Genomic DNA, 12362 nt, shown 5'->3' on the forward strand with positions numbered 1-12362 from the left:
ACCATCACATGTACGATGGTTGCCATCAGCTGAGAGGCTACAACAACCCAGTAGCAAGTCATGGTCTTTTCTGAAATTTTTATTTTCTTGAAAATAGGCTTTTTGAAAGAAAAAGCAGAGATTTTAGAAAGTTTTAAAATCTGTGAAATGAAAAGTAAAATAATTCCTCAAGTAATTCCTCTTTTCAAAAAAAATTATTAAGACAGAAGACAAAAGAGTATATAGCCCAAATCAGAAAACATTTTCACTCGAAATATTCAAAGGCAACATGTGCCATATGTAACAGAAGAAACTCCCATTAAAGAAAAAATATATATATACTTGAAAATGCCTGTGTTTCCTTCCTTGTAGATCTGAAATGTTCCAGTTTTAAAAACACGTTTAGCAAACGCAACACAGCTCATTCAGGGTTGATTTGAGTTCACAAAATATTTTTATTATGTGTAAGAAAGCATACAGCCAATAAAATTAAGAAAACATTCACAATACATAAATAACACAGACCTGATGCAGGAGATATTTTTCAGATTTTTTTTCTTTTCACGGATTGCATCTAAATGTTAAGTTCATTGCTTATCAAGAAGAATACTTTGTAAACATTTCAAAGAAACTCTGTTGAAATGCCTCACGAGTTGGCATCTGGCAAGGGAGGCTTATGATACTTTTTACAGTCCGGGTGATGATGCAGGAACTTGATTCCAAAGCACAGAGAAAGGACTAGCATTTGTCAAAAGAGATGCTGATGGCTTTAGGGGACTCAATACCCCCAAAGGGAAGGATTCTTCTGTTTCTCCCACCAACAGAAGCATCTGACTCAAGGATGATAATGAGGCACTATTCGTTAGTCAGTATACCATTAACATTTAAAGACTTCTTTAAAACTCAGCTCTAAATTCAGATTGAAGCACTACAAAAAGTAGCCCCACTGAGTGGCTTGGTTTGACCTGGTAAGTTGGAAATGCAGGGTTTGAGTCTGGTCCCTTAGTGGGACTGCTGTAACCCACTGTCCTTGCTATGCATCTCTCTCCAGGAAAGCCATTTGTCTGGTTCAGAAAAACTACCTGACACGTGAAATGAGAAAAGATGGAGAGGGCCAATTATTTTACATAAATACAAAGCAGCGTATACTTTTCATTACCAACTAAGATCATAAATTTAATGCTGGGTTCCTCTTAAGCTGGCTTTTATTTAAGATATTTACAGAATTGCAAATTCCCCTGGGAAAGTCTTTTGTCATTTAAAACATTTTGAACACAGTAGTAGCTGTACTTTTTTAAATTTTTCAAAATCTTTTCAGAAAAGAAAGCATTTATAGCATTTGTCAATTCTCACCTTGCATTTATTTGTATCCATGAATTTTAAGGAATCATTTCAACTTTATTCTCTTATCTATCAGTTTCTGCTATGTTTCTAGAAGTTACATGAACATTTAGAATGTCACAGAATCTGTGTGTTTGTTTCATTGACTTATAAAGTGCTAGTTAAATGGCCAGAAATGTGGTTGTAAGGTCTTGGATAAAGCTCATTAATTTATCCTATTAAATATGATAAATATAGATTTATTATATAATAAATTAAAAATATCCATATATACAATAAATAAATAGAACCAATATCAACAAAACATCTCTCAATTCTGGAGAAAATTTTCATTCCTACCGTGAGGCTCAATTAATGTTTTAGAAATAATGGATGAAGGCATGCACCTACCTTTACAATCTGAAAACTTTGCTTGGAACAGTGTTAGCACCTGTTTGTATACAGCAAACTCAACCCATCTCATTTTCTTCCCAGAAAGATTTGATTTTAAGTGAAGCTGTTCACTGTTGATTCTTTGCCCTATTTTGTAAGTCCTAAGATAAGAATAAATTTCTAAAAACAATTCTGAAGCCAAAGACATGTCCCTTGTGGCTCCCCATGTTTATAGTGTCCCCGTTTGATTGACTATGAACAACACGGGAAATACACTGGAATGTATTTGAAAATAGAGTTAGTTGTGTGTTGGAAAGCAGCAGAGGGCTCTCCTGACACCTCAGAGTCTCACCATACCTTAGTTTCTTAACAGCAAGCCCCAGAGCAAGTTCCTCTAGCTTTTGGGATGAGCACGTGTGGCAGGATTCATCTGGGAGTTCAAGTTGGGTGCTGTCCGTTTTGTGTGATGGGTTGGATCTTCTCCAGAGAGACGTCAGTGTCATAGTCCAATATGACCGATAGGGCTGGGGACAGCTTCTCCAAGGGTCTGGCGATTCCAGCTGCCTCCTCCTTCTTCAGGTCCTCAGAGGAGCCCACAGCATGTGGGATCAGGTAAACCAGATTGCACTCCTTGGAGATAGAACCTCGTGGCTCGTGATGGCTGGAAAACATCGCGGCCCCATTGTTATTGATACTCACCGTCTCTATGGCATTATTTGTCGCCGGGCAAAGTCTGTAGCATCCTAAGAGGGTTGAAAATGCCTTCCGAAAATCAGCATTAAAGGCATAAATGATGGGGTTCAAGGATGAATTAGCCCACCCAAACCACACAAACACGTCAAAGGTGATGGAATCGATGCAGAAGGGCTGCGTCTCCCCAGACCCGCAGAACGGCAAAATGCAGTTCAGGATGAAGAAAGGTAGCCAACAGCACACAAACACGCCCATGATCACTGACAGAGTCTTCAGGACTTTAGTTTCTCTTTTGAAGGACATCTTAAAAGAACTTTCCGGTTGAGAACATTCGACAGGCTTTCCATTACCTGTGGTGGTCTGGCAATTCTTGGCATGGACTGCTGCCCTCTCCAAGGCCGCAATGCGCCGTATTTGTTTCTGAGCAATCCTGTAGATCCTGGTGTACGTGACAATCATGATGGCCACAGGGATGTAAAAACTTATTACAGAGGATGAGATGGCATATGTCCTGCTGAGGCTGGAATCACAGTTGTCTATGGTCTCAGCCAGGGAAGTGGCATTCCCATCAGAGGGGCTGGTGGGTTTTGCCTTGTGCCAGCTGAGCTGCACTGGGATGAAGGAGATGAGTACAGACAAGGTCCATGCCACACTGATCAGGATGAAGGCTGCCTTGGGGGTCATCTTTCTCTCATACCGGAAAGGGCTGGAGATAGCCCAGTACCTGTCCACGCTGATCACACAGAGGTTGAGGATGGACGCGGTGGAGCACATGATGTCAAAGGCCACCCAGATGTTACAGAAGGACCCAAAGGGCCAGAAGCCAGCAATCTCAGCCACTGCTTTCCAGGGCATGACCAAGACGGCCACCAAGAGGTCTGACACGGCCAAGGAGATGACAAAGAAGTTGGTAACCTTGGACCGCAGGTGTCGAAACCTGATAACGGCAGCACAGACCAGCGTGTTCCCCAGGAGCGTGGACAGGATGAGCAGCGACAGGAAACAGGCAGTGAGGATACGAACAGAAAAGTCCCTCTCCACCACCAGCCCAGTCCCGTCCATGGCAGAGGTGTTCAGAGTCCTCATCTTCCTAAGGGAAAGCACATCAGGGGCTCTGACACCCCTCAAGTTCCTAAGCAGGGAATAGGGGTCAGTCAGATTTCCAGGAGTCCTCCCCACCAGGCAGCCCCTTGCACAGCCCTATTGCTTCCCTGGCAGAGGACTTCACCAACATTCCATCAGAGGACTGCTTGAGTGGCAATCCAAGTCAATCCTGCGGACTGTCACTCTTGATTTCTACATTTGTCTTCTGACTTCGTTGCTGCAGGTCACTGTCCTGGGCACCAGAAAGCCCCTGAATTCCCCCAAATAAAGCGTTGGCTTTTTAGCATGTTCTAAATCATCAATCCAGTGACTCCTGGGCCTCTGCTCTGCTAGTCAGTTGCAATCACATTTCGGGGCTGTTGCTTCTCTGGTGATCACAGGAAATTCTCCCCTTCTGAGACTCAGCTGAAAATACATGTCTTCTCGCTCCACCAAGCCGCTGGCTCCTCAGCAGCTCTCCAAACGCCTTAAAAAGCAAAGAGAAAACACACGGTCTTTCTCCAAGACTTAAGCAGATCGCGTCTTTACTCACGTCAAGCCCAACCTAATAATCCCCAGGGCAAGCCCATCCCAGCCACCTACCTTGCCTTGGGGTCGTCTCTCTCAAAGCCCCTGGAGCTTGGAATGTGGACTTCGCCAGGCGCAACGGCTCTGAAACGCTGTGGAAGCGCGCCTGAGCCCAGTCAGCTGCGAGCAGCAGGGGTTCGGCTCCCGGTGCGCAAAAATCGCCGGGGTGCGTTTGGGGAAAGGATCCCACGCCAGGTGCCCAGAGAGGAGGCGCCGCCCCACTGCCTTGAACAGCTAGGGATTTTTCAAAGGGCACTGGACCCAGGCTAAGGGCTCCTGGGCGCTCGAAGCTTCCTTGGGAGAGAGCATTCCCAGGACTGGTCCCCTGGGCAGCTTCTTTTCTCGTCTTCCTTTCGAGAGCCCAGAGCCTTGGCGAACCTCGGGCGGCCTTCAGCCCTACACGGCAGGGCCCTGCGCCTCCCGGCAGAAACTGCCCGCGACTTCTCAGGAGCCTGTGGCAATGCGAGGCAGCGAGCCGAGCTGGCACCAGCAGGCGCACGGGCCGGCGGGGTTCCCGCGGGGCACAGCCCACCCCGCCCGCGCGTCCCCTCCCCTGCCCTGGGGGCGGTCCTCGCTTGACAGTCAGAGTTGCGGGCGACAGCCGCACGTGGTCCCCCTGGATGGTTCTGCGGGCGAGGTGGGCGGAGGACGCCCGGGTGAGTGCTTGCACTCCTTGGTTATCTCGCCAGTCTCCGGAGCTCAGCGCAGCACGCGCGGGGCCGGCGAGACAAATCCGATGTCAGAACCTCAAGTAAGCTTGAGTCCCCTGAAAGCAAAGCTCGGCCCCGACATCCAGCGCCTCTTGGGGTCAACCCCTAGCCCGACCCAAAGCCATAAGCGAGCAGGAGCCCCCCATTCTCTGCACACCAACTCCCAGAACTGCCGGCCGACGTCCGACCTGCGTTGTCTCCAAGTGCCCCCTAAGTAGGCTGAGAGATGCCCGTGGGCGCCTGTACTCACCGCTCGCAGGGAGGGCGCGGCGCAGCGGCGATCCGGGCCAGCGCGCGCCGCTGCGCCACGAGGGGACACACTCCTTCTCCGCCCCGGTGGCGGGCGCGTCCCGGCTGCGGTCAACGCCGGACTGCAGCGGGTGCCCCGCGCCTACCCAGCGCCCCAACCCGAGCGCCGCGCGCTCCGTGTGCCCGGAGCGCCCTCTGCCGGCGGCTGCGACTTCCCGAGACCCCGCTGTGCCCTCGCAGGGACCAACCTCACTCACAAGCGTTCCAGCGACCGCCAGGGACCCGCGCCGCGGCTCGCTTTTCCCGGTCCATGACTGCCAACCTGAAAACAGGGAAGCGGAATCTTCTTCACTCAGGGCTCCTCCGCTTGAAATGCCCCGAAAAAAGGACATGGGTGAAAAATTTTACTTTGCTGGCATTGTATTCGTGAACCAATGTTTCCTCCTGTGCGCCCACTGCGTTCAAACCTGGGGTGCTAGAGCAGGCAAGACGCAAGCCTTACTGTCAAAGAGAAAGGCAGAGCGGGCATTGACTCGGCAGCATCCGTGTTGCCGGTGCACTCTTTACGTTGTTCCCCCGTTAAAACAATCCTTCCCCCGCTCCGGGGTCGGCTCATCCCGCTTCGCCCAAGTGGAAATGCGGCTCAGAAAGGTAGCGGGGCCTGCTCAAAGTCACGCAGCTAACGCGGGAGCTGCGCCGCTGCCCACCTGTTCTTTTAACTCAGCACATGTGGTATAGGAACCCACAAACTGGAAACTTACCTACAGGGCTAAAATACAAGGAAGAGCCATATGGAGGCAGCAGGGCCTGGTGGAGAAGGAGCCCCCAGCCTCTCCTGGTTGCCCCAGGCAAGCTCACAGGTGAGACTTTGCACTAATTGTGCGGAAATTGCGACATTGTGGTGCCTTCCTGTGCCTTCCCGAAAGGTATGAGGAGAATAAGCATGGAGCCCCCAGGTCACACTGCTTGACCGCCTGGTCCTGCCCTGCCACCGTCGGCTGCAATGTGCACTCTCTCCTCTCTGAGCTCGGGTTCTTCCTCAATGAAACCACGAGGACTTAACAGGATTGTCCTAAGTATTAACTGAGACGGTGTTTCCAGGGGGCTTGGCACCAAACCTAGGAGCCCGTCAACCCTCCCTGGGCAGGAACCCCTGGCACCCAATAAAAAACCAACAGTCCAGGCCAGGCACGGCGGCTTACTCCTGTAATCCCTGCACTTTGGGAGGCCGAGGCAGGCAGATCATGAGGTCAGGAGATCGAGACCATCCTGGCTAACACGGTGAAACCCCGTCTCTACTAAAAATACAAAAAATTAGCCGGGCGTGGTGGCAGGTGCCTGATAGTCCCAGCTACTCGGGAGGCTGAGGCAGGAGAATGGTGTGAACCTGGGAGGCGGAGCTTGCAGTGAGCCGAGATCGCGCCACTGCACTCCAGCCTGGACGACAGAGCGAGACTCCGTTTCAAAAAAAAAAAAAACCCAACAGTCCAATCTCCACAAGAGCCATGCAACATATCAGAAGCAAAAATTTTCTCTGGAAAAAAAAAAAAAAAAACCTAAACCAAGTAATAATTCCATTTAGTTCGCCAGCACAAACTGTACCTTGGTTATTTGTTTGTTTATTTATTTATTTATTTATTTATTTATTTAGAGGCAGAGTCTTGCTCTGTCACCCAGGCTGGAGTGTAATGGCTCTGTCTTAGCTCACTGTAACCTCTGCCTCCTGGGTTCAAGCGCTTCTCCTGCCTCAGCCGCCCAAGTAGCTGGGATTGCAGGTGTCTGCCACAACGCCCGGGTAATTTTTTGTCTTTTTAGTAGAGATGGGGTTTCACTATGTTGACCAGGCTAGTCTCAAACTCCTGACCTCAGGTGATCCACCTGCCTTGGCCTCCCAAAGCGCTGGGATTACAGGCGCCAGCCATCGCGCTCGGCCTTTTGCACCTTGGCTTTAAATGAAACGACCGTATTGCTGGCACAGACCCTCCTGTGCCTGTGCTCACAGCTCTCTCCTCCCACCCACGGCCTTGCTGTCACACACAGTGTCCAACAGACTGGGGGTCAGAGACACAATTGTTGCCACACACATTCCCCAAGAACCACATTTCTATAGAGCCCTAAGTCGTGCTTAACATAACACTTTTGGATCACTTTCCCCAAGGCCATCATTCTCCAAGCTTCTTGACCTTGTTTCATTTTCTTTCTTTCCCTTTTACTAATAAACACAAATTAAATATATGTTTCTGGTTCGAGACTGTCATGTAAGCCTGAGCATTTAACTCCTGACATTCTACATTGGCATCTGCAATTTTCCACTGAAACTACCCAGAAATAAAATAGGTAGGGGAAATTCAGCATTAACCTTGGAAAGCAGGAAAGGGTGGGGTCCTGATCTGCAGGATAAGAGCCAGCGGGATTGGACTGGGGGAGGCAGGACTCTGTAGGAATATTCCATATGGCAAGAAAATGTACTTCAGGAAGTAACCTCGAAAGAACACACTAACTGCCCTGCCACCCCAAAATCGAGGTAGCACACACCGGAGGTGAGGATGAGGCCAATTTGAGGGGTAAAATTTCTGTCTAATGACTGCCTTTCAGAAGTGCCCGCAGTTCCCCAGTCTTCTCAGAGCCAACAACAATGCCGCCGTTCTTGTAATTAAAACAAGGATGACAAACACATCACAACACCTGGGCTTCAGGTGGTATCACACTCAAGAAAACATCAGTTTAACAGTGGAAAAATATTTGACATGACATTTAAATATTAATCAAAATTTTGTTCAAAGGAACATTCATAGCATACTTCATGTTCTCATTTCCCTCAAGCCCACCAGCTGCTCAAAAAAACTTTTTTGTTTTGCTTGAAAAATCACCTAAAGTATTTCAAACTAGCCCATACTGACCTTTATCTTTTTCTCTCCACCCATTTACCTGACAAGTCCAGGTGATCAAATCAACACACAGCATTTTGGTAGTGGTTGAGAGCTATATTTCTCCACCACAAGTAAATTCCTGTCATTTTCAATGTCAGATATTAAATCTCCTCCCTACCCATATGCTGTGGTTTGAATGTCTGCCAAAACTCATGTTGAAATTTAATTGCCATTGTGACAAGATTAAGAGTTGGGGCCTTTAGGAGGTGATTAGGCCAAAGGGTTCTGCCCTCCTGACTGGACTAATACCACTATCTTGTTATCTCTGGAGTGGGTTAGTTACTGCTGGAGGGAGCTCCTGACAAAAGGATAAGTTCAGCCTCCATTCCCACCCTGCCTCTTGTGTACTCCCTTCTTCTGCCAAGTTATGATGCCACCGCATGATGTGGGACTTCCCAGCCTCCAGGAACTTGAGCCAAATAAACTTCATTGTTTATAGTTTACATAGTCGGTGGTATTCTGTTACAGTAGCAGAAAACAGACTAGACATCATAACACATAAAAAAAAGGCTCAGAAACCCAGCCAGCAAAGCAAAACCTGCTAAACAGGCAGAGAAGGAGAGAACCTGAGAATAACCAAGGAGGTGATTTTGTTTCAGATCACCAGGAAAACCAGAGTGTTGGACCAGTTTCTCTATCATTCTATAACTCAATGCCTGAGGTGCCTTCCTAACAGACATAGGTCACTGGCTTTTGAACATCATTGCTGAGAGAACAGGAAAGAGTAAAATGGAGCTTAAATCTCAGTGTTTCACTTTGCACAGAGTGTGAATTTCAGAGGAACTTACAGTTTTGCTAGAGGTTTGGAGTTTTTCCTATTTTCTTACTTGAAGCTAAGGTGAAACAAAGCCTTCCATTTTGTTCTATAAAAATCTCCCCCACAAACATCAAGAACACAAATAAAAATGCAATCAGGTATTAGATCATGCTGAGAATGTAAACCCAACACAAAAGCACCTTTGTTTAACAACTTAGTATGTCTTTTAAGCTCTACCGTGTGTGATTTATGCACAGAGAAGAGGGGGAGGTCAAAATGATGCTTTTCAACAAATCTTTATTTGGAGTATATAAAAGTCGGTGAATACAGAAGGCACACTATCAAAGGGGAGCTTAATCTCATAAAAGAATAAATAAAACAATGGAACTGTCAAGTATATCAAATGATGTATTTAAGAGTCTTTAGGATTGTTAAAGCTGACTTTATACACAAAATGATTAGCTTATGATGTTAGTGAAAAGAGAGAAAGTTTGGCTGACCTTGACTAAGTAACTAGAATGCTTGTTTCCGACAGTAAATGTAACTTCTCTGAAATTCCTAATCCTGTGTCGTATTTTCCTCTCCTATAGTTACACAATTCAAAAATCAACACTTTAAAATTTCAAAATCAATATATATCAGTTTCTTCAGTGGTTGATAGGTAGTGGAACGCGCATAATGTGTTTTCTATTGTTGCACCTGCTCTTTTTTCCCTTTTTCCCCTCTTTTCTGCCTTTTATAGGCTTAACTGAGTAGTTTTTATAATTCCATTTTATCTTTTTTATTGGCTAATTTTCTATAATTTTTTGTTATTTTCACGGTTGCTTTAGAGTTAATATCATTTCTCTGTCTATATATATTTATACACACATATACACATATATATTTTATAACATACATATGTAATATTTTTCAAAGCCTGCATTTAAGTGATATTATATCATTCCATGTATCATTAAGAACATTACAATAGTATTCTTCCAAGTCTTCTTAAATGGTCAATTATCTTTTAAAGAACGCTTAAGTAATAAGAAATAAATACTGTATGTTTCCCATGTGCCATTTCTGATGTTCTTCCTTTTTATGTAGATCCATATTGCCATCTGGGATCATCTTTCTGCTAGAAGGATGACCTTTAACATTTCCTGAAGTGCAGGGCTGCTGGTGGTTGATTTTTTTCAGTTTTTATATCTCTAAAAAGTATCCATTTTGCTTTCATTCTTGAAAGATATTTTTGCTAGGTATAGAATTCTAGATGGACAGATTTTTCATTTTAATGGTTTCAGATGTTGATCTGCTATCTTCTTATTTATATTTTTTCCAACAAAATATCTGCTATCAACCTTATCTTTGTCCCTCTCTACATAACATGTCTTTCTTTTCTCTGGCTATTAAGATTGTTTTTTCTTTATCACCGGTTTTAAGCGATTTGATCAAGATCTACCTAAGAATAGTTTTCTTCAAATCTTTAGCATGTTTTTCTAGTCTATAGGCTTACAGTTTTTGTCAATTTGGAAAACTGTGGTCATTATTCCTTAATTTTTTTTTATTTTTATTTTTTTAACAGAGTCTCACTCTGTCATTCAGGCTAGAGTGCAGTGGCACAATCTCTGCTCACTGCAACGTTGGCCTCCTGGGCTCAAGTGATTCTTCTGCCCCAGCCTCCTGAGTAGCTGGGATTACAGGTGCACACCACCACGCCCAGCTAATTTTTGTATTTTTAATAAAGATGGGGTTTCAGCAGGTTGGCCACGCCGGTCTCGAACTCCTAACCTCAAGTGATCTGCCCACTCGGCCTCCCAAAGTGTTGGGATTACCGGCGTGAGCCACTGCACCTGGCCTAAATAGTTCTTTTTATCTTTCCCCTTTCATTCTCTTCTTTGGGTTCGTTAAATGCATGGACTGCTTGCAGTTGGCCTCCAACTCGCTGATGCAGATTCTCTTCTCTTTACTCTCTTTTCCCTCTGTATTTCATTCTGGATAGTTTCTATTGTTATATCTTCGAGTCAACTAACATTTTTCTTCTGCAAGGACTAACGTGTTGTCAGATCTCATTCTGTGTATTTTTCATCTCACATTTTGTAGTTTTCTTGTCTGAAAGTTCATTTTACATCTTTTTTACATTTCCTGTGTATCCACTTAACTTTCTGAATATGTGAAATATGGTTATAATAACTATTTTAATGTCCTTCTTTGCTAATTCTAACCTCTGCGTCCATTCAATTGATTTTTCTCTTCATCATGGGTCATATTTGTCTAATTCTTTTCATGCCTGCTCATTTTTTTGGATGTCATACATTGTAAATTTTATCTAGTTGGTGCTAGCCTTTTCATATTCTTAAAAATAGTCTTGAGTTTTGCTCTAGAAGATATTACAGTTATTTGGAAACAGTTTAATCCTTCAGTTCTTGCTTTTTTTCTTTTTCTTTCTTTTTTCCCCTCTTTTTTCTTTTGTTCCTTTCTTTCCTCACATCAGATGAGTGACGTGCTGACACTGTAACAAGGCTTGAGGCAGCGCATCTCACACATGAGCATGAAAACCGAATCATTATGCTTATGAACCACAAAAGGATTCGGGTATTGCTTTTAAGAGGTAGTAGGTAGAACCAGAGCAGAGTTTCATCTGGGTTTATTGATTTTGTGTGACTGAAGCAAGATTCTTTTTCAGTGTGTCTGGCTGGTGGTGGCAAACCCTGTTCATGGCCCCGCGTCAGTGCCGGGCACTGAGATACTGTTCCTTGTAATTTCCATGCTTAGATTTCTGCACACTCATGTACTGGCAAGTCCTCTGCTGAACACTCAAAGGGGACTCTCTGAAGATCCCTGGAGTCCTTTCTCTCCCTCTCTCTATCTCTCTCTCTCTCTCTCTCTCTCTCTCACTCTGTCTCTTTCTCGGCAGGTCCCGCCTTTGCAGTACTCTGTTCTGTGACCTCCGGTCATCTTGATCTCCCTGGACCCTTAGTTGTGTTCACTCAACTCAGGCAGTCTGCCCGACTCCTCCTGTGTCCCCCTCCCTGCACTATGGCTTGGAACGTCTTTTGAGGCAGCAAGCTGGGTGACAATAAGGCTCACCTCATTTTTCCCCATCTTTCGGGGATTGCTGTCCTTTGTTTCCTGATGTCCAGTATCTGCAGAAACATTGTTTCATGTATTTTGTTCATTTTATTGGTTGTTTCTGGTGGGAGGGCAAATCCCATCCCTGTTGTTCCATCTTGTCTGGAAGCAGAGATCAAGAAAAGTCACAACTTTTAGATTTATGTCTCAACTTTTTAGATTTTAAGTCTAAAAAGGCAAAGGAATCTAATCAGGCAGGAAAAACTGAGGTTGGAAATGGAGGCTAGTCCAGTGATACTTTAATACCACAAAACTGCTCCTGGTTCATGACTCTGGCCTGCCATAGAATCAAATCTAGCCCCGGCCCCACCTGTCATTACGGTTCCAGCATTCTCATCTTCCCCCACCTAAATCCTTCATTCTTAAGAGACATAGAGGGTCCACCTGGCTCTGCCTGGTCTTTGGAGGGTATGAGGAGTGCCAATGCTTTGAGAAGGGATGGAATGGTTATGAACACCACCATGCCTTCCCTAAGTATTTTTTGAGTGCCTATTATTGGCCAGGTACTGTTCTAGGTGCTGGGAACAAAACAAACCACCCTGTCCT

The 12362-nt window shown here is 45.4% G+C and overlaps 1 protein-coding gene and 1 non-coding gene across 5 annotated transcripts; both read right to left on the reverse strand.

The window, feature by feature from the left end:
* Positions 1 to 414: 414 nt before the first annotated feature.
* Positions 415 to 5655, reverse strand: DRD1 (dopamine receptor D1). 4 transcript variants are annotated; one of them, XM_065547054.1, is made up of 4 exons: positions 5518 to 5655; positions 5273 to 5337; positions 4072 to 4508; positions 415 to 3955 (listed from the first exon to the last, which is right to left on the reverse strand). In XM_065547054.1, exon 4 carries the CDS (start codon positions 3469 to 3471, stop codon positions 2131 to 2133), a length of 1341 nt encoding a protein of 446 aa, XP_065403126.1. In that variant the 5' UTR covers positions 3472 to 3955; positions 4072 to 4508; positions 5273 to 5337; positions 5518 to 5655; the 3' UTR covers positions 415 to 2130. The 4 variants fall into 4 exon arrangements, with proteins under 4 accessions (XP_065403126.1, XP_045250454.1, XP_065403128.1 ...); XM_045394519.2 differs by lacking the exons at positions 5273 to 5337; positions 5518 to 5655 and adding an exon at positions 5017 to 5141; XM_065547056.1 differs by lacking the exon at positions 4072 to 4508 and having other exon boundaries at positions 5273 to 5655.
* Positions 5656 to 11172: 5517 nt separating this feature from the next.
* LOC123574300 (small nucleolar RNA U13) lies at positions 11173 to 11275 on the reverse strand. The gene has a single exon (XR_006699182.2). It is a non-coding gene; the product is annotated as a small nucleolar RNA U13 (small nucleolar RNA).
* Positions 11276 to 12362: the final 1087 nt, after the last annotated feature.

Source organism: Macaca fascicularis, chromosome 6 (assembly GCF_037993035.2).
Source record: "Macaca fascicularis isolate 582-1 chromosome 6, T2T-MFA8v1.1".
Taxonomy (NCBI): Eukaryota; Metazoa; Chordata; class Mammalia; order Primates; family Cercopithecidae; genus Macaca; species Macaca fascicularis.

What these genes read in the sequence shown, in the direction of transcription:
- DRD1 (XM_065547054.1), bottom strand. Translation starts at nt 3,471, where the DNA reads ATGAGGACTCTGAACACCTCTGCCATGGACGGGACTGGGCTGGTGGTG.